This window comes from Peromyscus eremicus, chromosome 7 (assembly GCF_949786415.1).
Source record: "Peromyscus eremicus chromosome 7, PerEre_H2_v1, whole genome shotgun sequence".
In the NCBI taxonomy this organism is placed as follows: Eukaryota; Metazoa; Chordata; class Mammalia; order Rodentia; family Cricetidae; genus Peromyscus; species Peromyscus eremicus.
The window spans coordinates 89,418,581-89,445,429 of NC_081422.1; the positions used below are offsets into that span (position 1 = coordinate 89,418,581).

Here is a 26,849-nt window from a genome sequence, read left to right on the forward strand (position 1 = left end):
CCTTCATAAATCAATCTTGTCTTTTAAAGTACGTAGCATTGCTAACCTTGGCGTATGCATTGAAGTTTCCGTCACTTACAAAGCACTTCTATTTGGATGGGATTTCGTGTGACCCCCTGACCCCCAGCAAGATGAGAAGCTAAAAGAGAAACATCTCTGGTTCAAGCAAGGTGTGGTAGGAGGAAGGGCTCCGTGCTTTAATGATGAATCTGTGTAAGACAGGGAGTGAGGGGCCCTGGGAGAGTGGGAAATAAAACATCAAAGGGTCATTGTTCAGAGACACAGATCTGCGCGTGAATGAATGGGTAAAGAACTCCCATGTGCCAGGGTGTACAACTGGAATGAACAGCCTGTGTAAAGACCCAGAGAGACAGAAGCACACTAAAAAGGATCCAGCTTCATTTCAGGAAAGCATGTGAAAGAGTATGGCCAGTGAAATTACAAAGAAATTCAGGGAGGGTCACCCTGCAGGTGTAGTATCTTAAGGGCACAGCCATGATGGAGGCCTCCAACCCCATCTTTGACAGTTCAGTACATCAGTCATGTCTTTGTACAACAGTTTATTTTAATGATCAGCAGGATACACTGTAATCTGAATCCTCAATGTGCACAGGCCTACACTTAGAGCATGGAGCTCACAAGACCTGAATCTGGATCCTCGTCCATTTGAGCGGTAGAATCCCACACACAGAACCAGTCCACTGACTAAGGGAACCTCGTCCCAGACTTTCTGACAGGGGCTGAGGAAAGCAAGCACTGGAGTGTGCTCTCCCTCCTCCCTGGAGCACTTGTTCTTCACTCCGGGGCCACAGATGGGCCAGATGGGCCCATCAAATGATTTGCAAACTCTATGTGACTATCCATCATGGGTTGTGGAATCATTTTAATAGCTCAGGGTTAGCATTTTAAAAAATAAAATAGAGAGCGCGCAATATAGATCTTGAACCCTGAATCTGAAAACCCAAATCTGAAAAATGCAAAATTCAAATCCGAAACCCTTTCAGTACTAACGTGAAGCCACCAGTAGACTATTCATCCAACACCCAGCCTCATGAGACGGGCGGGTCAAAACACACTTATACACAAAAATAATAAAACTACCAGTAGAGTACTGAGTAAGTACGTATGAGACATAAATGAATTTTGTGTTTAGACATAACATCATCTCTAAGATATCTCATTATTGGTATATAAATATCCCTAACCAATCCTGAATGCCTCTGAGATCCCAAACATCTCTGACAAGGCATAGTAAGTCATATTGAGATAGACAGGCTGTGCTGTAGCAAATGTTCCTAAAATCTCAGTGGCTCATCCAGCAGTTTTGTTTCTCTCACACTTAAAGGTTCTGGAAGAGATGGATGAAGTCTCTGGGCACACTGCTCGCCATGTATTAACTCAGGATCTCACTCTGGGGTCACTGTAGCAAAGAGTCACCTGCTACCTGCCCATGTTTCTGTATAGAAGTGATACTTGTACCAGGCAGTGGTGGCTCATGCCTTTAATACCAGTACTTGGGAGGCAGTGGTAGGAGAGTCTCTGTGAGTTTGAGGCCAGCCTGGTTTACAGAGCTACTTTCAGGACAACCAGGGCTACAGAGAAAAACCCTATCTCAAAAAAGTGATACTTGTTACTTATGACCATGGCACATGGGCCAGCATTGGTCTCATAGTCCAGCTTACCTCAAGGATGCAGCAGATGCACCTGTTTCAAGTACCAGGAAAATAAAGAGAGCTAGACATCAGAGAGCACAAGCTGGCAGTGGACAGACTAGCTTATGAGAATGGAAGGGATGCTGTTGACTTTTCTTGGGAATGCATGGATAGGCATCTGCTCAGTCCAGAAAGGACACTGATGGATAACAAAGAAACATTCCACCCATGTCCAACTTGGTGAACCAATGAATTTGGGGGGATTACTTACAGGAGCATGAATGACCCTTGGGCATCTGCACTATTAAAAATCTCATTCCTGCATGAGTGATGACTTACAAAAGATGCACTCTTTGTCCAACTTGCATACAAGACCGCAGAGTAAAGTTTCTAAGAGATTATAAGACATGACCAGTAACATAGGGCTCTTTTCTGTGTCCTTTCCAAGAAAATAGAAGTCCTCATACTTCCTGAACAGCTTTCATCCCACAGCTCAAAAATAACTCAATATAATCTACATCAACTCAATGAGTGATAGTCAAGATTGCATTGTCACCCTCTTGTGTGTGTGTGTGGGGTGTGTGTGTGTGTGTGTGTGTGTGTGTGTGTGTGTGTGTGTGTTGGCTTTGTCTTACTCAGAGAGTCAGCACAGATATCTTACTAAGCAGTTTTCTAAATGGCCAAGAATAAAAAGTGACCAATGGATGTGGGAAATTTAGAAGGTGGCCTCAAGGACAGCTAGGGCCCTGTGAACAAACAATGAGAAAGACTGAACAAAGGTGGCATTAAAAACCTGCTGCCCAATGTAAAAACCCCCACTTCTAAGCAAATACCTCACTTTTATAAAGACGTAGTCATTCCTGGGCGAGGAGGACCTTTATCCTCTAAGTGCATAATTAACATAGTATGCTGTGAAACTGTGTCATTGGTCATACAATGAGCAGTATCTGCTTGGGGACTTAGGGGAGGAACTTTGCAATATCTTTCTAAGGGATCCAGCAGCCAGCAAAGGAAGTACTGTGAATTCTGCAGGCTGTGTGCTTGATGTTACAGGAGTAACTTGACTTAGGATGTTTGAAAAATATTTCTTTTTTTAAAGATTTATTTATTTTTATTTTATGTGTATAGGTGTTTTGTCTGTGTGTATGTATGCACCCATGTATGTGCAATGTCTGGAGAGGCCAGAAGAGGGTGTTGGAGCCCCTAGAATTGGAATTATATAGGGTTAGTCACCATGTGAGTTACTAAGGGCATCAAACCCAGGTCCTCTAGAAGAGCAGCCAGTGGTTTGCTTAACTGCTGAACCATCTCTCCATCCATCACTGAGATATTTCTAATATTTGTAACTCCTCAAAGGAAGCAGCAAAAAAATAATAATAGTAGCTAACATCTATTGAGTGAGTACTGACTATGTGCCCAGAATGGTGCTAGAAATTATGTCTAGTTTTTATCTTATCTAATCCTCTCCATTATGAGGTCACTAAGTTAAATTGTTTCCATTTTATAAAGTTCAAAATGTCAAAAAATTTAGCCATTTATGGATAATCAGTAGCAAAGCTGTGAGTCAAGCCTAGCTTGTCCTTTTACTTCGAGAAAAGTGTAAATAAATAAATAGCAGACTTAGATGGCTATTAAGTAGTTAGGTAGTATAGATTGAATAGCGCCCCTACCCCACCTGACCCCACCACCACCAAGAAAGATGTGTGGAAGTACTAACTTAAGGACCTCAAAATGCAACCTCATTTGTAATTAGGTTGGTTTGCAAGTATAATGAGTAAAGAAGAGCTGAGATCATATTGGAACAGGGTCCAGTATCACAGGTTTGCTTAAAAGTACAGATCACTCAGCCCACCTACATGAGAGGGTCAACTTCAAGGGCCCAGGAGACTTCATTTTAATAAGCACAGCAGGAGCTTCTGTCGCAGTCAGGTGACCAGCTGGTAGAGACTGGGTTTAGACTTTCTTCTGAAGATCCAAGGATGTAGATTAGATGAATGCTAGGGTTTCCTCCTTATCCCAGTACGTCTGCTGGTTTATCTTGACTCCATTTGCCCTACTTACACTGGTGCACTGGTATCTTAGAACACTCTTCTTTCCTTTAAGCTTTCCAACAAACATCTCGATGCCCTTTCTCTGTCCCTGGATCGTCTGGATCTGAGGAGCCAAATGGATTTATCTTAGCATGTGATAAGTAGATCCTATAGCTATCACTGCTAAAACTAACCCCCAGTACAAACAGGATTGTCAGCATTTACTTTATCAGTCCTTAATCTGCCCTTGTTCTTAATCATTCCTGGGTTTCCTACCTCTCAAGCCTCTGGGGGAATGGGGCCAAGTTTCAAGGCATCTGGGAGCCTCTGTAATGTCCTATAAAGTTGCATTCAGATGATAAGCATGTTGGCACCTTTTCAGAGATAAATCCTCTGCCAGAGAAGGTGGAGAACCATTTCTCCGGGCATCATCTGACTACCCAGCTCACCTGGCTGTGACCCCGGATATTCATTTTGATAATTCTAAGGGGGCACTGTTTGATCACAGGCAGGTCTCAGGCAGCTTGAGCACCCCTGGGGGACACTGGGAGGGTGGCAGTGGTATCAACACTGCAGTCTTTGAATCTCTACAAACCCTATATAAAAATGGGTGGAACAATTAGATAACAAAACCCATGGACACATTTCCAACCAAATTAGGGTCAAATTGTCTCACAAACCCAGATGACCAGTAGGTATAAACACAAGCATCTGGACAGAAGGTAAGAAAAAGCAACTGAGTAGTAGCATCTGGGAGAAGCTGAGAGCAGAAGCCCCTAAGAGCAGACAGCATCCCTGGGAAGTTGGGGTACCTTAACATGAACACAAACATTAAAGATGCTCACGGAGTGGAGAGTACCACCTTCTCTATCAAGAGAAACGGAGAGGTCTCAGTAAGAGGGGGGTCTCAGTAAGAGGGGGGTCTCAGTAAGAGGGGGGTCTCAGTAAGAGGGGGGTCTCAGTAAGAGGGGGATCTCAGTAAGAGGGGCTGGAGGGCAAGAACAAACAAGAAGGCCAAGAGCTCTCAGAATATCCCCACCAGGGCAGGGTGAGAGACTGCAGAGTGGAATCAAAACACACATGAGTTCAGGTTAGCTGGGGAAGCAAACAGGCAGGAAAGCTCAGAATACAAGCCACCATAGTTAATTCAACAGAAGAGGGACTCCGAAATTGCAAATAGTTTCCTGAAATGCGAGTCTTTCCACAAGTTCAAGGAAAATAATTTAACGTAAAAGTGAACACTGTGAAAATAATGGAAGCCAGGTCCTAGGTAGCTCTTACAAGAAAAAAATAAAACAGAAATAACATACACAAGGAAAGTATGCCCAAAAATACAGCCATAAAGTAAATCAGAACTATACCACCACTCATTAGCTAAGTTAGAAAGCAGCATGCAAATGATACAAGACGCAAAAGAACAACCGTAATCAGAATCATAAAAACTTAAACTCCAAAAATAATTTAAAAGAAAAAAGTCATTTTAGAAATCGTGGCTAAGTTACATAGAACGTAAACCAAATAAGCACAATGAGTAATACCTTCAAAAAAAAAAAAACAGCTGATGAAAAGGATAAAAATTTAAACAAAAAAGAAAGAAGACTATAAAAAGAATTTGAGAGAAAATAACAAATATCAAAGACAAGCAAAGAAAGCTGAACATCCGGGAAACAGGAGCCCCTAAAGAAAGAAGGCAAAACACATGTGTCACCTTCCTCTCTCTGTGACTAAACATGTGAGGACAGCTGACAGGAGGAAAAGGTGTTCCGGCTCACGGTTGCTGGGTTTCAGCCTGTAGTTCGCTGGCTGCCCTGCTTCAGCCTAAGGTGACGCAGGAAATTACAACAGCAACTGCATGCATCAGAGCAGGCTGCTTCCACCCTGGTAGCCAGGAAGCAGAAAGAGAAGGAGAGTGCAGGATCCTAAACACCTTCAACACCCTATCCCAGCTGACCCACTTCCTCAGCCAGACCCCGCCCTCTGCTACTCTTTTCAGCCATGAATTCATCTGTGGATTGTTAATCCATTTGTGAGGCTAGCACCCTGATGATCCAGCCACCCCTTGATGTCCCACCTCTGACTATTATTGCTCATCAAGCATGAGTTTGGGGTCAACACTTCCTATTCAAACCACAAGAGCAGGGAAACAGCAACTTCTAAGTTGAGAGACACTTCCTGAAACAACAGGTTTGGAGCTCCCAGTAGAGCATGCCTCATGCCTCCAACCATCAGCCTAGAGCAGACAGCGTCAGACAAATGTTAGTGATATTAATAAATTCTAGGGAAAAAGCCCTTTGAGCATCAAGTAGAAAAGCACATGATTTACATTTTCATTATACTTTCAGGAGCAACTTCTTGTGTCAAAAGAAATAGAGTGATATATTTAAGATACTCGAAGAAAGTAAGTCAATGATTTTATTTCCAGAAAAATTGACTTTCAAAATATAATGGGCACTGACTGTTATCAATATACAAGAACTCAGAGAATATTGATCCCATGAGCCTTTCCTGAGAAATCTATTGAATAACAAGTTTCAATCTAAATGACTTGTGAGACATTGACAGAAGATCTGATGGTGAGCATTTGATACACAGTCCTTGCAGAGCTAGGACTAGGAAAATATTAATAGCCACACATTCAGGCAATATAAATAAGGGGCTGCTATCTATAGTTACTATAGGGTGTTGTAAATGGGAAGCTAGAATACAAAAGAAGTGTTAATGCAAAAAAAAGTTCAAATATGCAAAAACTAGCATTTTGGGGTAATTATTATGGTGGCAATAGTAATATTCCGTGTCTGCTCTGTGTGCAATATGGGAGATAACGAGTGAATAATTATGGAAAATTCTAATTATTTTTGTTATGTCCTGAATAATTAGAAACTTGAACTTGATGTGCAGGTGTCTGTAGGAAGTCATGAGATATCAAACCTGAAATACATAAGGAAATAAATGTATTTCATCACCAAAATGCAGACTGCACTTTGCAGACTGCACACAACTTTCTTCACCTTCCCACTCAACCACGTCACCTTAGTATCCTAAAATTAGCTATGAGGAAAGTACTTGCCCCATGGATATGAGGAAGTGCTGCAAACCAGCCTGTGTGTGTGTGTGTGTGTGTGTGTGTGTGTGTGTGTGTGTGTGTGTTTATTTGTTATTTTACTTAAATAGAAAGCTTGGTTGGTGTCATTTACTTCTATTCCACTGTATGTAGCAATCCTTAGTGTCCCGAGTCTGGCTCTGAAATACCACTTTTTCACTAAAAGAAAACAGGAAATTTCAAGAAATTTTTGATCCAAAGTATGAGCAAAGATATGTATAAACTGAGCCTAAAAACAATAGTCATATAGGTGATAAGAATGATACCAAAGATATTAAATTGGGAATAGAGACAGATAGGTCTCTATGAATTCAAGGTCAATTCATATCACTATGAATGACAATCAGGGACATGTGAGACCTTGTCTCAAAAAAGAAAAAAGATACTGGAATCATGTCACTAAGACTCACTAACCAAAGGTGGGTCAATTTGAGCATCAACAATAATAGCTATAATCAAATAAACTTTAACTTATCACTTCACAATGATATTTAACCAAAAATAACAGTCACTGTTAGAAAGACTGAAGAAATTAATTATTGCTGTGGAATAATCCTTCTGTACACTTTGTGAATATATGTCACTATGACTGGCCAATGGCCGAACAAGTTTATGTCACTATGATTAGTTTAATAAACAAGCTGATTGGCCAATAGCTGAACAGGATAAAGTTAGGCAGGAGAGCCAAACTGAAAACGATGAGGAAGGAAAGAATCAGAGGAGATGCCCCGCAGATGCAGAGGGAGCAGGAAATGAATGTGCCATGCTAATAAAGATACCACCACATGGCAGAACATAAATAAGGAATGTGAGTTAACTTAAAATGTAAGAGCTAGTTAATAATAAGCTATAATAATAGTAATAATAATAATAATAATAATAATAATAATAATAATAAGCTGAGCTATCGGCCAAGCATTTGTAATTAATATAAACCTCAGTGTGTTCATTTGGGAGCAGGCAGTCAGGACAGGGAAACTTCAATGCTGGGGAATACATGGAATGACTCAGGCACTGTCTTCTACATCAAATGCACCACTGGATATACCAAATGAATGAATAACTCTTTAAAATATTCTACCTAATAAAATTATTCTAGAGATAGAATTTCATTCTTTTGCAATTCCCAGTAAAAAACATATTAACCTGTTTTTTACCTGTCAGGAGGTGGCTGCTAGGACCACACCAAGGATGACAATCAGGTATGAACAGAGCTTGAATCTGATCCAACTGGAAATATGAAGGAAGTGCCCATGGCAGTGTGGTGATATATTGTGTCCCCCAATATATTGTGCATCCTAATAAACTTATCTGGGGTCAGAGGACAGAACAGCACTAAATAGACATAGAGACCAGAAAATGGTGGCACACATGCCTTTAATCCTATCACTTGGGAGGCAGAAATCCATCTGGATCTCTGTGAGTTCAAAGCCACACTGGAAACAGCCAGGCATGGTGACACACACCTTTAATCCCAGGAAGTGATAGCAGGAAGCAGAAAGGTATATAAGGATCAGGAACTAGAACTGGTTAAGCTTTTAGGCTTTTGAGCAACAGTTCAGCTGAGATCCATTTGGATGAGGACACAGAAGCTTCCAGTCTGAGGAAACAGGATCAGCTGAGGAATTGGCTAGGTGAAGTATCTGTGGCCTGTTCTGTCTCTCTGATCTTCCAGTGTTCACCCCAATACCTGGATTCAGGCTTGATTTTATTAATAAGACCTGTTAAGATTCGTGCTACAGGGCGGAAGAGAGTTCGAGTTTCACTTGAGCTCCAATCAGCAAAATGCTGACTGTGGGAAATGCCCAAGGTCAAGTAGACTGGAAAAAAATGAAAAAGTTGGGGAGGAGCCCAAGAATCAGAGGACATACACACTTTTCTTAGTGGGCAAGACAAACAGTAGTGTGCAGGAATGCACTTACAGGCCATAAAACTATGATGAAAGCTCAAGAATGTGGTTCATATAAAAACCAGGATGTCAGGTCCCTGTGGCAGGAAGAAGACGACACTTTGATGAGGATGAAACACCAGCAAGGGGCAAGGATTTTGCAGGTAAATGATCAAGTTGTGTTTCCAAGCAGGCGTGGTTTCTTGTTTTATAAAGATTTATTAACCTATGTGTTAGATTTATAAGGTTTGCCAATTCCTTCTTCCTCTCTGTAATGAAAATCCTTTTAAAATATAATCACTTATGCTCACCTGGTAAACACAAGGCCCTGAGTTCGATCCCCATCACTAGGGGAAAAAAACTAAATATAATAAAGTTCTTGCCATCAAAGAGATTAAGAGTCTAGAGTGGGAAATCATGTTGTAAACAGTTAGTTTTGAGGCAATTTGACAAATGCTTTCAGACAGATATGTACACGTGGTTGTCAAAGCAGTGTGGACCTGAAGCAGTTCAGCAGGGCAGGTCCAGGAAGGCTCCCAGTGGGAGGAAACACACTGCCTGGGCTTCAAGGGACAGGCTTCTCCAGAAGGACATGTGAGGGACAGAGCTCGGAGACTAGACCAGAAGGGTCTCAGCTCACCTGGCACTGGCTTCCTCTAGGAAATCCAGGGCCCTTGGTGTTTATTCTGGAATTTGTTTCCTCCTTTGTGGCCCTGCAGTTGTCTACAGCAGTTTCCTCTAAGAGAATGGAGGGTACAGTTGTTGACTGAAAGAGCGTATTATTATGTGATTATGTGAATGAATTAGTGTCACCGGCCTTTCTGTTATTTTAAAATCAGAACATCACATACACTCTATGATGATATATTGTGTACCCCAATAAAGCTTACCTGGGGATGAGAGGACAGAGCCAGCCACTAAATTAGACATAGAGGTCAGGCAGTGGTGGCACACACCTTTAATCCTATCACTCGGGAGGCAGAGATGCACCTGGATCTCTGTGAGTTCAAGGCCACACTGGGCTACTTCAGAGAAACAAAACAAGGCAGTGGTGAAACACACCTTTAATCCCAGGAAGTAACATGGCAGGACACAGAAAGGTATGTAAGGCATGAGGAAATAGGAACTCCCTCTCTTGAGCCTGAGGATTTCTTAGAGGTAAGCTAGTAGCTGGCTCTGTCCCTCTGATCCCCAGATAAGCTTTATTGGGGTACACAATATATCACCACAATAATTTGGAAACAAAAAGATTCATCCTCTGCTCTTTCTTCAGAGTAGCTGCTGTAAAGGCAGGGTCCCACCTAGCCACAGTCTCTACAAGCACGCTGCACAGCTAGAATTCCTCCTTTAGCCAGGGAGCTGAGGGATGGAGGAATTTGTAGGAATCTTCCTGCCGTCTGAACCCCACGTGCCAACTCTACAGAATGGCCCATTACATGCTTAACCAGCAAGGCAAGACAGTGAATGTCAGGTGATAAGATCTGACATATCCAAAGGGAAGAGGAAGGACGCACTTTGTTAGGCTACATTTCCCTAGAACCAAACAAAAAGGGTGTGATTTGTATATTGGAATCAAAGAACAATTGGGTGTGTATGAGTCTGGATGTCCTCTGCTAGCCCTGTTCCTAGACGCTCTGTAAATAGCACCGTGGGGCTCAGAAAGGTGAGAGCCAGAGCATGTGGGACCAGGTATTCTGCAGGAGCCTAAGCGCTGAGAGTCAATTTGGCATCCAGTCCAGCATGCACTTACCCTTCTCACCAACTTGGCATTCATCCTTCACTATCTCTGATGGCGAGCTGGCACTAGAAGCTGAAAGTACTCAGGAAATGCAGTTAAGAGTGGGTTTGAAAAGACTGTAACTCAAAAAGTTGTCTGCTTCCAGGTTTATTGATTTAGAAAATGGGGCTACAGCCCCTGCCTCTACTATTGAGAAAACAAGATAAATGGGAATACTTAGAAGTGAGTGTTCCCAAGGACCTGACCTAGAGACATGTACTTTCATTCTTTATGCAACTGGGTCCTGGAAAGCGTATCATCCTTATATGAAACCCACTTACCAAGCCAGTACATTACAGGCTCATGTGAGTGCTCCCAGGAAGGACAAATGTTTCCTCCACAAGCCAAGACCCGTTGCTCTGATAATCCAAGACTAACATCAAGTGCTCATTGTCTTAGGCCAAGGATCTGTGTCGTCACTCAGACAAGATAAAGCAACCATCAGAAGCCATTGCACAGATGTGGGTTCAGGGCCAAGTAAGCTTTCCTTCTACCTGTCCTCATCCTAAACTTTGTAAATTTATGGATATGAAAAGACATTCTCATTGCCTTCCCCTCTAAGGTCTGTATTAAATGGGTGGCAGTACATGCCTCAAAGAGACATCACTGTGTTCCAGATTTGCCTGATCTTTTGTTAGCTGCATTGCTTGTTAAAAAAAAAAAAAACAAGAGCTCCTAAAAATAAATAAATAAAGCCAGAGATGGTGGCTCACACCTGTAACCCCAGCGCTTGGGAGACTGAGGAAGGACGTTTGCCATGAATTTGAAACTAACCTGGGTCACAGAGTGAGTTCCAGGAAAGCTGGTTAAATATAAAGACCCTAACAAAAAAAAAAAAAAAAGGCATTTCAAGACCCTTTCTAGCACTATTGAATCAGACTTTCCAAAGGTCTTTGAGATCAGAATTTCTAACAAAGCTCTCTAGGTGACTGGAATTCGGAGGCTAGCTTAGGGAAACACAAGGGTCCCGCAGCTGGAAAAGGAGCTTTCCACCCTCTCACATCATTGTTACCCTGCCTCTGTGACTCTGTCCTGCTCCGGTTTGCCACATAAAACAACAAAAACATATGATAAGAAACAAGCTTACACAGGTCTCAAAACCAGGTTCGAGGCTGGAGATACGGATATCTTATTCTGCTGTGGCTTCTATAACAAAAATGCCATAGACTAGTTGGTTTCCAAAAACATAAATTTATGTTCTCACTGGTCTGGAAACTGAAATTTTAAGAGTAGATGCCAGCATGATCAAGTTTTAGTGAATCCCCTCCTCCTGGTAGAAAGAGAGAATGTAAGTTTCTCCAGAGGACACTAATTACAGCATGGGAAATCCACACTGATGACCTCATGACACACACTGATGACCTCATGACATCCCACTTACCCCTCTAAGGCTCTGTCTCTACTTAACATCACTTTGAAACAAGGACTTTATCCAGCACAGGACTCAGAAAGAAAACAAATCCTGAGTCCATGCAAGAGGTAGTGGAGCCTTGGAGGAGAAGATGAGCAGGGTCTTTGATGCTCGCCAATCTATGAAAAGTCACTTAGACAAGGCGCAAACAACAAAAAACTGTACATCCATCGGTTGAAGTAACTTAAAATGAATAGAGTGGTGATCCACGGTAACCCAAACCTCAACCCAGAACAGACATCAGAGGCATTCCTATGGCCAGGTACTTCAGTTGTTAGTGTGCATGGCTACTAAATTTTGCTCTAGAGTCCCTGGTCAAAGGAGAAAATGTGTTTGCTAATGGCTTCTCCTATTTCACATGTGTTAAATTTCCGGTTGAGTTCCAGCTTCCACTCTTCCCTGAACCAAACACTAGTCCCTTTAAAAATGAGAAAAGCCACTGTTTTCCCCCAAGAGCTTCACATTTTTGTCTCAGTACAATTTCAGCTTACTAGGGAAGCAAAACTAGCCGTAGCCAAATGCCCCTTGAGGAATCACCCTCCCCAAACACATACTAGAGCCCTAATGAGAAAAATAACACATTTTGCAAAATCTGCTGTTGAGGATTTTTTTGTAGATCAAAAGATTTTTCTTACTTTTTAATAATTCAGGTAACCTTGGAGATCCAGCTGCTTTTCCGATATTGCTTAGCAATGAAGAACCAGAAAGTCGCTGCTTCCCCTGATTCCATCCCATCATCTTACTAGGCCAGTCCAGTTAGTCTGTGTTGGATTTTAAAAGCGGCAAGAAGGAGTCACGCCATACAACAGGGCCCACGTGGGAGGTTTATTGAGGGGAGAGAAGGGGCAGAGACTGATCCCTGGGGATTGGAGCAAAAGAAGAGAAAGAGACGGAGGTGTACAAGGCCCGCCTTTTATAAGGGAAAGCAGCAAATTTGCACAGGGGTGCCCTTAGTGGCTGCAGCGGAGGATGCATCCTGTCAGGACCCTAAGGCAGGCCAGTCCAGATGCCTAAATGCTAACAGTCTGCCTCTATGACAGGACAGGGCTGTGAGGGAAGAGTCCATAGTCTCAAGCCAGGTCTGCTGGGTTCCACTGAGCCTGTATTTACCCTCGCTTAGCTGGTGTCTTTATTGATTTAGCAATCATTTATTGAGTGACTAAGATGTACCAAATACTGTACACAGATAGAAGGAATAGCCCTGCACTCAAGGGTCCAGCAGGCTGGAAACAAAGCACTCCATCTTCTCACATAATTGTTACTCTGCTTCTGCGCACTAGTGTGGCATGTGAAACAAAAGCATGTGGTGAGAAACGAGAGAGAGAGAGAGAGAGAGAGAGAGAGAGAGAGAGAGAGAGAGAGAGAGAGAGGAGAGAGAGAGAGAGAGAGAGAGAGAGAGAGAGAGAGAGAGAGAGAGAGGGTGGGTGGGTGAGTGAGTGGGGCAGGTGGGTGAGTGAGTGAGTCACAGAGGTAATACCTAAACACCTTATTTTATGCCATCATCACACTTCCTGGGGTCCCCATTGTCTGATAACACAAACTCAAGTGGTCCATTTGACCTTTCTTGGCCTTCTGTCCTCAGGAAAACCTCATGCACTGCCTGTAATCCGCCCTTCTCATTCTTCTCTGGAACTCATTCAGAACCTATCCCTCATACCACACCACCTCTGAATATCATCCTATACCAGAGACTCAGCAGATGGTCCACTGAGCACATCATATATGGCCATCACTGAGCAAACCGAGATGTTGGGGAGTACAGCCCCAGCTCCACATCTCTATGACAATGCATGGAGCTTCATACCGCCCATCATGCACAGAGCTCATGCTTTCTGGGGTTCACATCACTACAGAACAGTCAAAGGGCATCGCGTGCTTCCCAGGATTCACCCATCACCACCTCTCCCTCACTCATCACTTCCTGCTAGCCCCTACTCAATCAACACAGCTGTTCAGGGGCGCAAGGTCTGCTTTCAGAGCCCATAATCCCAATGCTACATCAAATGCCTTAGTGGCAGCTGTGTTGACCCTCACTGTTGATCCCCACTATCACTTAGACAAGGGCCAGAACATCAAAAACAAATTTTAAAAGTCAAATAAATAGTTCCAGGCCTGGTGGCAAAGGCCTGTAATCCCAGGTACTTGAGAGACCGAGGCAGGAAAGCTACAAGTTCAAAACAAGCATAGGCAACTTATTGAGAACGCCCCCCCCCATTCCCATCTCAAAATAAAGGTAAAAAGAGGGCTAGGGATGTAGCTTAATGATAAAGTACCTGCCTAGCATGAATGAAGCCTTAGGCTTAGTCCTCAATGCCATAAAAAAAAAAAAAATAGCATCTGAATAGCAAGTCAAAGCTTAAAACCCTTGTGTTTATGTTATTTTAGTGACTGTAACAAAACTGAGGTTCAGATAGAATAATAACTGAACCATCAGTTATGGGATGCATGTCCATGGCTTCTTTGTATAATCTGCAGAGACTATCGAGAAGGAGCCAAATGGTTCTGTTTAGTTTGAGTTCTAACATTCATTAAAAAAAAAAAAAACAACCTAGAAATTTAGCCTTTAAGGTTTTGCTGTAATAGTACCTCATCGGGATTAAAAGAATGTTCTTAATACAACTCTAAATTTGTATTTTACTTAAATAACCCTGTTTTGTCATTTTTAACTTCTCAGCACACTGAGAAGCATGGTGGAGGGTCCCTGGGCCTCTCTCACTCTCTTACAGCCTTGACCACAGGGGTACCCCTAGGACATTGTTGATGTGCCACCACTTAGACCTCAAGAAACCAACTTGACTAGTTTTCCTTGCTCTTCAGTTGGTCATTCAAAAGCCTTTCCACAGATTTTCATGGGCCTGTACTAACGGTAAACCACAGATTTTCATGGGACTGTACTAACGGTAAACCCTGACAGGACACAATATCCTCCTGCCCCGACCCAGAAGAGGCTCAGCTCACCAGCACTAAGAGACTCTAAAGTCTGCTTTTAGAGAACCCTGCAGATCATCTGCCATGCCTGATTCTGCCTTGATAAGTTCCCAAGGAGATTGTGGCAGTTTGAATAGGACTGGCCCCCACAGACTCATGTGTTTGAATGCTTGGTCCATAGAGAGTGGCATTATAGGAGGTGTGGCCTTGTTGGAGTAGACGTGTTCTTGTTGGAGGAAGTGTGTTGCTGGGGGCCAGCTTTGAGGTTTCAGTAGCTCAAGCAAGACCTAGTGTCTCAGTTTTCTTCTGCTGCCCTCAGATCAAGATGTAGAACTCTCAGCTCCTTCTCCAGCACCGTGTATGCCCGCATGCCACCATGCTTCCCGCCATGACAATAATGGGCTAAACCTCTGAACTGTAAGCCCGTCCCAATTAAATGTTTTCCTTTATAAAAGTGGTCATGGTCGGGGTGTCTTTTCACAGCAATAAAACCCTAACTAAGACAGAGACGATGGTGGTGAATTCAAAATAATTGTAAGAGGTGAGGGGCATGGAGGGAGGGAGGGCTCAGCCACTAATGGCCAGGCTATCAACCAAAATTGCAAAGGGAGACTTTAGGTTATATAAAATCATAATATCTCCAGGCCTTGATCCCTTCATCCAGAAAATGAAGGAAATAACACTTTAATGAAAATTAATAGGATCTCATCAAGGGCTTTCAGATTTGTGTATGTACTTACAAGATGTGACAGCAAAGCCAGTCTCTGAAGGGTAATTTCCCTGGTCCTCAACCGGCCTCACCAGCCACTCATCTTAAAGGAGCCAAGCTTCCCATTTGCATGTGGTACCGCAGACTGGCCTGCAAATCGGATCATTTTCCTCCAAGCAAACCTAGGTGTGTTCACAGGCATCCCCAGCTTCATTGCTGCTTGACTGTCAAGTGACCTGCACTCAGAGGGGACCAGAGGTCCTCCCTCTGCTCCCACTTGCTGGGGCATCACAGAAGTGAGAGAGGTGTTTGTTAGTTATGGGTGGTTCCTATATTCATCCCCCGATCTTCTCACACCCCGAGTGCCTGTGGGTGGCTGCAGATCTTCACAAGCCAGCCAGTGTCAACTGCTTCTCTTTTTCCTCTTTCCCTTTTTATCGTCACTTTGCAGAGAGTTGATGAAGTGAAATACTCTCCAGCAGAGGGAAGAATATAAACTTAAAAGTCATTTCTGATAGAATGGTGGAATAATTCCACTACTTTCTTTCAGCTAATAATAGTGATAATGATAATAATAATGATGATGATGATGATGATGATGATATCGCATGAGGTTGCCTCTGGGGATTTCATTATTGATAGATTGGAGGGAAGCACAATGGCTTCAGATGAGCAGGTTTCCCTTTTAACTGGTTAGAACACTTTGGGATGAAGAGATGGGAAAGACAGGTGCTAAACAATAGAACAAACCTAGCAGCAGCTGATTTGCATAATTTTGTATAGAAGGGCACTGATGTGTGAAGTATAAAGTGACTGTATTGAATACTGAAAATGAAGAACCTTGGAAAACATTCCATGTTGACTACCCAGTTCTGAAATAGCTGAGCATTTTATGAAATATCTCTTGCTTCTTTGTGGCAATGACTGGTGTTTCTCTCTCTCTCTCTCTCTCTCTCTCTCTCTCTCTCTCTCTCTCTCTCTCTCTCCCTCCCTCCCTCCTTAGTCTGTGTGTGTGTGTGTGTGTGTGTGTGTGTGTGTGTGTGTGTGTGTGTATACGATTGTTCTAGGTTATTCTTCAAAATGCATTCTCTAAACAGATTAGCCATGGTGTGGGGGCTGGAGGGATCAGGAGGGATATCTGCATCTCTCTCTAACATGTGGAGCCCCTTCGCCATTTCTGCATGATGAAGGGCTGTCTGGAGGGCTGCCACAGTGTGTAGAGCAAAGACTACCAACAGCAATTTTTTTTTCAGGCCAAATCGCTTCCTAAATGAGGGAGCAGAAGATTTAAAGGTGAACATAACTGTCTGTTGGGGCAGCATGCAAAGGTTTCTGCTGTGTGAGAAATGAAAGTCTGACTTCCTTTTGACAAGTATTCCTTAGCAGCCCCCACCCCAGATATCTGAAGCCTATCTTAACACACTCGGGTCCTCCACTGACCACCACATTGCCTGCATGGTGTGGACCAGTCTCCAGGCTGCTCACCAGTCCTCAGGCCTACGGGGTGAGTGAACAGTCGGGGGGGGGGGGTCTGGTGGGTACTAATGAGCTAGAGACACCGGGGCTCTTACTCCTTAGCTTGAGGAGGAGGCGGTTTTGACATTTACGGCACCAAGAAGTATTTCTCTTCTCTGCTCAGTTGTTGCTGATGTTGGCTTATTCTTCTTTTTTTAAAAAGGCATTTTTTTTTATTTTTGCCAATATCTTTAATCATAAAATGAACTTAGAAGATGTAAAAGTGATGTGTCTTCACAAACTGCTGTGTTTTGAAGTTTTGAATATTAGGTCTGTGCTTTATAGCTCAAGGGAGTAGAATAAAAAACTACTGAGAAGCAATTAGAGTCATTACCAGCAAATCAGAGTGTCAGGGAACTGGAGAAGAGCAGATTCTGGGAGCTGAAAGTGGCCTAAGGAGCCATCAGCCAGCATTCCCTTACAGACGGAGACTTTCTCTCAGATAACAGCAGCTGGGGGCTTCCCAGAGGAACATGACAGAAATAATCCTCACACAACAGACCTGTTTTAAATAGCTCTCAGATGCTCCCAGAGTTCTAAAGGTGGGAACCCTGTCCTAAGGTGATCCAGCCAGCGCTCGCTGTACAGTGATTTGATGTCATCCTCCTAACCAATGGGAGAAGAGCTGAGATGCCACACCCTTCAGGGAAACCTCTGGATGAGGTGACCATCCCTGGTCAAATCTATGCATTTCTGACGTTATCCCATTCTCTAGGGTCAATGCCAGTCACTTCTAGTCTTGTGACCCTTGTCTCAAGAAATGTCCTGGAACCCTGTTTAAAGTGAAATATAACATCTTCGGCTCCAAGGGTTTTCTGGAAGGCAGGCACCTCTCAAAACCAAGATAAGACTTCTTTAAAGACACAGGATTTAGCTGTATTGAGTCTGATTGACCTTCCTGGGTGCCAGTGAAGAAAATCCACCAAATCCCATTCTTCTCCACTCAGCCCAAGGAGATGGGTCATGGGTCTCCACTGGCCTTGAACTCGGAGACTATTTGAGGCTGTGTAGAAAGCCAAGTTTTCATGCTGACGCAGAGAATGCTGTGCCGTGAACAAGCACAGATGGGCCATAGTAAAACTGGTCATTAATTCAAAGAACAGGGAGTCTCCAGTCCTGGAGAGATGACTCAGTCAGTAAAGAATGTGTTTTGCAAACAGGAAGACCTAAGTTGGGATCCCCGGCACCAGGCTTGTACCTGTAATCTCTGCACTATAGAGATAGAGACAAGCAGGTCCCCAGAGCTAGCTAGCTGGTTAGTCTAACCAAACTGGTGAGTCCCAGGTTTAGTGAGAGAACCTCGCTCAAAAAAATAAAGAGACAGTGGAAAACCATTAAAAACTCCTGATGTCAACCCCTGGCCTCCACCTGCATGTATGTATGTATCACACACACACACACACACACACACACACACACACACACACACACACACACACACAATTCTATTTTTCTTACACAATGGGGATGCTTCTGTTTTCTATCTTCATCATGAAGTGATGCCTCTCTCTCTCTCTCTCTCTCTCTCTCTCTCTCTCTCTCTCTCTCTCTCTCTCTCAACAAACCAGGAAGAGCTGAAAGAGGATGATGCGGAATGTATTGTAAACCAAGATGAACTCGCCATGAGTTACCAGGAGCCAGGCTCCTCACCCAGCAGTCCTACCACAAAGCTATCTCTAGACCAGAAGCCTTCACTCCAGACTCCTGGCAAGGAAAACATCTACGAGGGAGACCTCGGCCTGGGAAGCTACGAACTCAAGCTCGAGCAGACGCGGGGTCAACCCCAGATGGACTAATTGGCATGATGAGTGCAGATGTAATCACAAGTAATGTAAGACCACGGAGGAATGCCAAGAGCCTAAGAGGCGGTGCAGAGAGAGACACAAAGAGTATTAAGAACATAAATTGGACAGAATCAAAACCTTGTCACATGTATCCTCCCGTGCCTTCAGAAATGAGAATTCATTACCTTCCCTCTGTATTATGCAACCTCATTTAATTATCTGACAGCCATTTTTACTGCCGGATTGGGGGCCAGGCGAGTCAGGTCTGGCTGCCTTTGGGATGAACCAGGTATGCTGGGTCTGCAGGGGGCTCCTCCTCCTGTTCCTCAGGCAGCTCTCTAGGCCCTTCACATGGATTTTGGATTCTATTCCCTTAATTATGGAGCATTAATAACATGAAAAAAGAGCCCCTGAGCATAAGCGATAATTCTTATCTCTTAGGACTTGACTCCACATGTTCTAACTAACTCAAGGCTATGTGCAGAGTCCAGTGAGTGTTCGGTGCCCACCATTGATGGCCTCAGAGAATTTGCATGAGTTGGAGGCCCTGTGGTCCTTGCTGGCACTCTCTCCATACTGCTCTTCCCACTACTCCGAGGAGCTGCTTGCCTCCAGGTGTGTCCATGTTAAGCGCAGGGCCTCTTGCCAGCCTACGGGAATTCTTTCCAGGGAAAGCTGGTTTCTTTCCCACATTCTGTGTTTTACTCCAGTGATGAGCCTCCCCTCCTTGTATGCACTGGAGCAACTTCTTGGCTCCTGAATCAGGTTCCCTCTGCATGCTGGGAAGTCATATTTTGCAGTACGACCCTTCTACATGGGGGGAGACTGTGCAGGGGCCCTGACCTTTTCCAGTTTCAATACTGGTGACTGATTGGCTGCAAAAAGACAAAAATAATAGGGCTGATGGCATTTAAGCCACACTGAGGCACCAAGGACAAGCACCAGTCTGGACCCACCCTTTCCCAGCGTGGCTCAAGGCTGCATTGGAGAGACCAACACAATAGCTTTTAATTCAGCTGCATGACCTGTGCCTTTGAAGCCATAAGATACCTCAAGCCTAGCTTCTCTTGAAATGCAGACGTTGCTATTAGGCTCCAAGGAGCAGGCTTCAGACTTAGGAGCCTAAGACATGATGGACTTGCTTTTGAGGGAGACAGAGAATGATGTCTTTCTCAGGCCCAAAGCTTAAAACTAATGCATGCTTTGCTGACCACTTCTTAAGCCTTAGACCTGTGGTATCAGGTATACTGCTCTGCATGTCAGTTTTCTTGCTTCCAAATAGTAGAAACTGGGGGAAACATTTATATTCAGCTAAGTAAAATCTTGTCATTTTGGGTAAATATGGCAAGTAGAGAAATTTTCTAATTTGACATCATCCTAATAAAATTTTGTTATGGAGTATGATTGTGTTGACTGTAGGTTCATTTCAAGACATCTCCTCTGACCAGGATAATTGAGAGCGCTCCACTCTTGTCTTTAGAAATCTGAGTACAGCAGGTACTAAATGCTAACATAAGGGAGATGTGTGGGCTCTCAGACCCATGAACAGTCAGAGAGACTGGAGCCACAAGCCACTGAAGGAATAAAAAAAAAATCTGAGAGGATGCCCCAAACGAGGGAAACTGAGTCAAGCAAAGCAGCACAGCCTCCTTTCATCCCACCAGAGGTGACCACAATTTATGAAGAGCTATAAAAATAGAGAAGACACCGAAGAAGGGAGGAAAGAGGGCCAGAAGGTGAGGATTCATCTCATTTCTGCCCACGTCAAGTAGAAGGGGGAGCTGCAAATTTGGTGTTTGCTTTGTGTTGAGAGAGGGGGCAGGAGTTCCCAATAGTAAGTTGACCAGAGCGAGTGGAGGGAAGAAGAGTTTGACCTACCAGATGAAGTGGAGTAAGGTGTGAAGAGGTGGGAGCAGACTGAAGGCACCACCAAGTCATGAAGGATGAGTTAGAACAAAACTAGTCTCTGCCTCCCAGATGGCTGCTTGCTTAGAGACAAGCTCTCTTTCCAGCCTGCCATCATGAATTACTGCTGACAAGAACATGGGGATAACCCTTACCGGGCTGAATCCTGGAGGAGGATCCCAATCATAGCTCATCTTATACGTGAGACAGTGTTCTCATCTTGCTATGTGACTACCAGCCTTCATCCCTCTGGATGAGTCCAAGAGCCTAGCAGAGGCTAGTGCCCAGTTAGCAATTCAAAAAGACAAGCCCTGTTATGCTACTGCTGTGAAGGATAATGAATTATGATCTTAAGCAATGCCCTGTGCTTTGATTAGCAGCCTCATGACTGTGAAATTCAAACCTATTATTTACTGCCAGTTTCTAATGAATAATAAAGGCACGAGTTCTTTAGTCAAGCTACTAATATTTTCATTCCTTATTAGAGCTTTAAACAAGATTCTCATTAATTAGATGACTGGTGCTTCCTTGAACGTTTTAACATGGGTACATCACCCACATGCACATTCACACACATAGAGTTTGACTCACTCTCAGGGCCCTGTCCAAAGCCTCTCTTGTGCTTTCCATAATACTTGGGTATGTCTGAGCAGGTCTGAAACCCAGCATCAAATGTTATTATAGTCCTTATTCATTGTGAAATTTCTCAAAACTTCTTAGAGATCAATCTAACAATATACATCAAAGCTGAAATTTTAAGCACTCCCTGCACCACCAACATCATGTTCAGAGCTAATTGTTTACAGTGAAAAGCAGAATAAAGAAAAATGTTCAATGTAGCCACATTTTGGAAGTGGTACAAAGATACCCAGGGGACCCCAAGTCCAACTTGCAATCCTAAAGTGAGAGTAACATTTAAATAGAAGACAAGAAATATGCAGAACCAGGCTGTCTGGCCAAGGTGTAGTCCTGCCCACCATTGTCTCTGCTCCTGTCTCTCCCGAAAGCCTGTCTCCAAGACACATTAGATTCCTCCTCTGGTAGACAAGTTCCTCCTCCAGTTGTCACCAGGGCTTCTGGATTTTCTTCTCAATTAGAATTTCTAATTTGTTGGTGTACATTGTTTGAATAGTATAATAGCCCAAGAGAGGGACATAAGTGTCTCTTTAGAATGTATTTATTTCTGCCAGGCAGGCTGCTTACATTTCCCCACTCCTTGTGTTTGTTGTTTGTTTTGTTTTTTTGAGACAGGCTCTTTTTACAGACCTGGTTGTCCTAGAACTCCTGTAGACCCAGCTGGCCTTGAACTTACACAGATTCCCCCACTCCTTGTTTTAACAACTCAGTGAAGTATACCCGCATCTAAAACAAATAGAAGCAGATTACAAGTGGGAGCCAAGATTAGAGCACATTCAGTTAGTATCCGGTACAGAAGAACCATTTCTGCACAACCTCTTGGCTTTAGTTACTTTTGAAAGGTCTGGTATAAGGAACTCCATCTTGTTGGTTTGAGATGAAATCTCACTATGAAGCCCCGGCTGGTCTCAAACTTTTGGTATCTTCAACTTCCCAAGTGCTGAGGTTGTCAGTAAGCACCACATGTCCAACATGACTTCATTTCGGTTCTGACAACTCCTCCTGCCCTGTCTATATCTCCAAAGATATCTCTGACTCACCATCAGAGGGTTTGTTCTCTCTTGTGTCTCATTGCCAAGCTAAGATTTATAGTTGGTTGGTCTTATTTGAACCTGCACTGGGAGCATAAGAGACAGGTGTCAAGGAATTAGTGCCAGAAACCTTTTATGGCCAATGCTAAGCAGCTAAGAAGTCGAGAAGGAATGGAGCATGGGTCAAGCATTTCCAGAGTCCATTCTGTTTATTCGGTGGGTAGTGTCCTGGCATCGGGTTCCTTGGTCAGAGGCTGTACTTCTGCAGAGTGTTCACAAACAACACTTTCATAAAGCTTAACACACAACTGTCATGAGCAAATACTGTTCAAGAAATGCTAACAGCGAATGGCTACAAAGCTTCACAAAAGACATAATCGACCAGAGTAGGACTGATTTCAAACCTATATACAAATGTCCAATGCCTGTGCATTCTTAGAAGGCTTGTATACTATAAGAGGCACATGTACATATAAAAGACCCCAAAATAAGCAGCACTAGCCTGGAGATATAGATATAGATATAAATATAGATATAGATATAGCTTCTACTTTTAAAACAAAATGTAGACTCTTTGGTTCAGTAGGATAAGACTACAGGATTGACAATCAAAATTTTAGATCTCTCACATAGTAAGAAACTGCTCCAACTACTACAAAAAGATGATATACAAGTAGACCTCGTATGTATAGTCACACAAAAGCAAAGAGATACAGATCAAAGTTTCAAATAACAAAATTGTTCAAATGTCAGGTTTTCTGTTTGACCATACTGAAAACAGCAATTTGTATTCTGAGTGTATGGGAAATTACATATATTGAAAGTGCTTATTAAAACAACTTGATTGTCATCCTGACTAATAAATTATGGTACATCCATTTCATAAAGCAGAATCTTATATGTTGCTATAGACTGAGTTTCGAGACACTGTGTTAGAGCAGCAAAGTTCAGGCCAGAATGCATGCTGGGCTTCCATGAAGAAACGGATAGAAGTGGTTGACTGTTGGAAACTAGAAGGAGTCTGTTTTCACTTTTGTCCCTTTTGAGTTATACATACTGCAGACATATTATTTATTCAAAATAAAATAATAATTAGACACTTATGAAATCATCCAACGTGAAAGGCTGAGCAGTGAAAAGCTAGACACACTGTCATTTGCAACACCATCTTTCGGGGACCTTAAGGGTGTGAAGTGCAGCGTCCAGAGCACCGAGCACTGACTCATTCAGCACTCACAGGTGCCACTCTGCAAAAGCTCTTTGACTCACTGACTACTGAAACTGTCCCCTCCTCTCAAATAATTAGCACTTTTTTTAAAAAGTGGTTTCCTATCAGATAGCAAAATACAGGAAAAAGAGACTGTAGCTAGAACAATGCTCTGCTGACCCAGAAACAAGCAAGATCATGAAGATCAATGTGCAAAGCCCAGAAACAGACCTGTGAATATTTTTAGAAGTCTAGTTTAGGAAATGCAGCATTTCAATTTGGGCTGGGGATAAGTGGACTAATTACTTTTCAATTTAGAGAATGAAAGAAAGTTAGACACTGTCCTCTAATGCATGTAAAACTAAATCCAAGTGACTGAAAAAAAACTAAACATAAAAAGCAAAACAACAGGAAACTTCAAAGTAAATAATACTTCAAAACATGCAAGTGACCTTGCCATGTAGTCTTCCTGAGACAGAAACTAAAAACTAACACAAATATGACTTAAAAGTTTGAAACTTCCCGTGTTAGATATAACCAAAATTGAAAACAAGAAACAAACTTGGAGATGTGTGTGTGTGTGTGTGTGTGTGTGTTTGGTTTTTGTTTTGGGTTTTTTGTTTTTTTTTTTTGAGACAGGGTTTCTCTGTGTAGCTCTGGCTGTCCTGGAACTCATTTTGTAGACCAACCAGGCTGGCCTTGAACTCAGAGATCTTCCTGCCTCTGCCTCCTGAGCTCTGGGATTAAAGGTGTGAGCCACACCACCAGGCACAAATAATTCTTTTTTTTTTTTTTTTTTTTTGGTTTTTTGAGACAGGGTTTCTCTGTGTAGCTTTGCGCCTTTCCTGGAACTCACTTGGTAGCCCAGGCTGGCCTCGAACTCACAGAGATCCACCTGGCTCTGCCTCCCGAGTGCTGGGATTAAAGGCGTGTGCCACCACCGCCCGGCGGCACAAATAATTCTTACCAAAACATGAGGAAAATGTTTAAAAGACTACCAAATTTCAAGGAAAAAAGTGGTGCCGAGGCTTATAGGATTAGCTGTTGTTCACCTTCTAGTCAGAATTTCTCCTTTAGGGTAGCTATATAGAAAACCAATAATTGACATTTATGCATAAGGAAATATACAGAACAATCTTTAGTGTGACACTATTTGTTGCCACAAAATGTTGGGAGAAATCCCAAAATGTCCATCAATAGCAGAAAGGTCATCTAAACTGTCTAGTTCTGTGGAATACTGCAGCAATCCCACGCTATGATTGGCCCATCTGCATGCACTCAAACGGCAATATTTCTAGACTATGATCCGTAGGGTTTAAACATGAAATATCCCCATAGGATCATGTTTTGTAACCTGCTGGTGATGCTCTTTTGAGAGGGAGAAAAATGTTAGGAGGTGGGACCTAGAGCTGGAAGAAACAGCCACTGAGAGTATGTCCTTGTTCATTCTTATTCTGTGTGTGAGTGTGTGTGTGTGTGTGTGTGTGTGTGTGTGTGTGTGTGGTGTCTCCCTCCCTTCCCTCCCTCCCTTCCTCAGAGCTAGGAAGTGAACAAATTTGCTCCGCCATACCATTGGCTCTTGATGTTTGGTCTCCTCAAGGCACAGGAACAAGGCTCGCCCTCACTCTGAAATCGCAAAAGTCATGAGCCCAAATAAATCCTTCTTCCCCTTGGACTGTCTCTGTTCAGATGTTGATCACAGCAACACAGAAACTGGTATACCACAGTCTTGTTGGTGAAAAGCAGTCTGGAGTGATAGAAGACGGAAGGGGGTTAGGATTAAGAGCTACATGGAGTAAGGTTTTTGGTTTGTGTGAACTGTTTAATTTTTATAATGATCTATAATCATGATTTCTCTGTTAAAATAATTTGAGAAGTTTAGGAAAATCTGAGTAAAGTGATATAGACTTGATAGTCTAAGTATAAAGTAAGGGAAAGCCATAAAAAGCATGTGGAGTTTGTCCTGAGAGTGGCCTTGGCTTTAAGATGGGGGAGCGGAGGGGAGGGGAGATTAAGAAAGACTTCAAAGCTTTCATTTGAGGGAGGTCTTGAAAGATGAAGGGCTTTCCAGATCTCTTGAGCCCCGTCCCATGAGGAGAAGGAAGAGCTGAGTTATTAGAATACTTCGAAGGCATTCCCAGCCCAAGGGGAGAGTGGAGACAGGGGGACAGGGGAAGGGGGTGTTTCCACATGGTTACCATAGGGGTTGCTATGTGTTTGAAGGTGAGAAATAGAGGAACAGGAGACAATTCTGGGGGTGTGGAACAAACTACGGTGACCAAAACCCTGTGTGAACAGGGAGTCAGTGAAATGCTTAAGGCAGGGGAGATAATCACATGGGCCGGGTGGAGATGGAGTGCAGAGAAAGACAGAGACAGTGAACTAACTGCCTAGTGTTCCTCCCTGTGAGTGTTATTTTACTAGCTGAGAAGGAAGGTGTATTAGGCACTTTTCTGTTGCTGTAATAAAATGCCATGACCAAGAGCAACTTGTAGAAGGAAGAGTTTATTTTGGCTTATGGTTCTAGAGGGAGAGTCCATATTGGTGGGTGAGACATGGTGGGAGGTGGCTGGAGGAAGATCATACCTTCAGTCACAAACACAAAGCAGAGACTGAATCGGAAGTGCAGTGAGGCTGTCAACTCTCAAAGCCACCCTCAGTGACGTACTTCCTCCTACATGGTCCATAATCTCCTCAAATAGTGCCACCAGTTGAGGGCCAAGCATTATGAATGACAGTTCTCATTCAAGCCGTCACGGACGATGACGCAGCCAATACAGTGTCAGGAGGATGGAGAGGAAGGCAGGGTTTCAGATAAGGTTCAGAGGTGAAACACACACAGCTGTAACTGAAGGAATGTGGAAGGAAGGGGCATACAGGACACCAAAATGACCCCCAGTCTAAGGCTTACATAATGACTGGTGATTCTGTCCTTTGGGAGGGAACTGAGAGGAAGAAGGGGTTCATGGAAAAGCCAGTCAACCTGGTTCTGAACAAGATCAAACCGAAGCTTCCACTCAGCACCTCTAGAGATATGGAGGTGCTGTTTAAGTGGATTTAAAGTTTGAGTAGGTGGCGAGGGTATAGCTTAGTGGCACGGCACTCATCCAGCACTTGCAAGGCTGTGGGTTTGATCCTCAGCTTTGCAGTAGAAATGATAATAATAATAATAATGAAAATTTAGGTGAAAGTTCTAGGTTGGAAATGTGGGTTTTGAGGAATGAGATGTGCATCCTGGGTTCATGGAAGAGTTTTTCAGGTACCATTTGACTCTTG

General features: G+C 43.2%; 1 protein-coding gene across 1 annotated transcript in view; it reads left to right on the forward strand.

The window, feature by feature from the left end:
* Window positions 1–20,165, forward strand: part of Slc9a9 (solute carrier family 9 member A9) — a 549,322-nt gene extending 529,157 nt beyond the window's left edge. The window contains exons 15-16 of the mRNA XM_059268372.1: window positions 16,894–16,999; window positions 18,579–20,165. Coding sequence (XP_059124355.1) covers window positions 16,894–16,999; window positions 18,579–18,806 — 334 coding nt within the window. The 3' untranslated portion in view covers window positions 18,807–20,165. The remainder of the gene's footprint in view (window positions 1–16,893; window positions 17,000–18,578) is intronic.
* The last annotated feature ends 6,684 nt before the right edge of the window (window positions 20,166–26,849 follow it).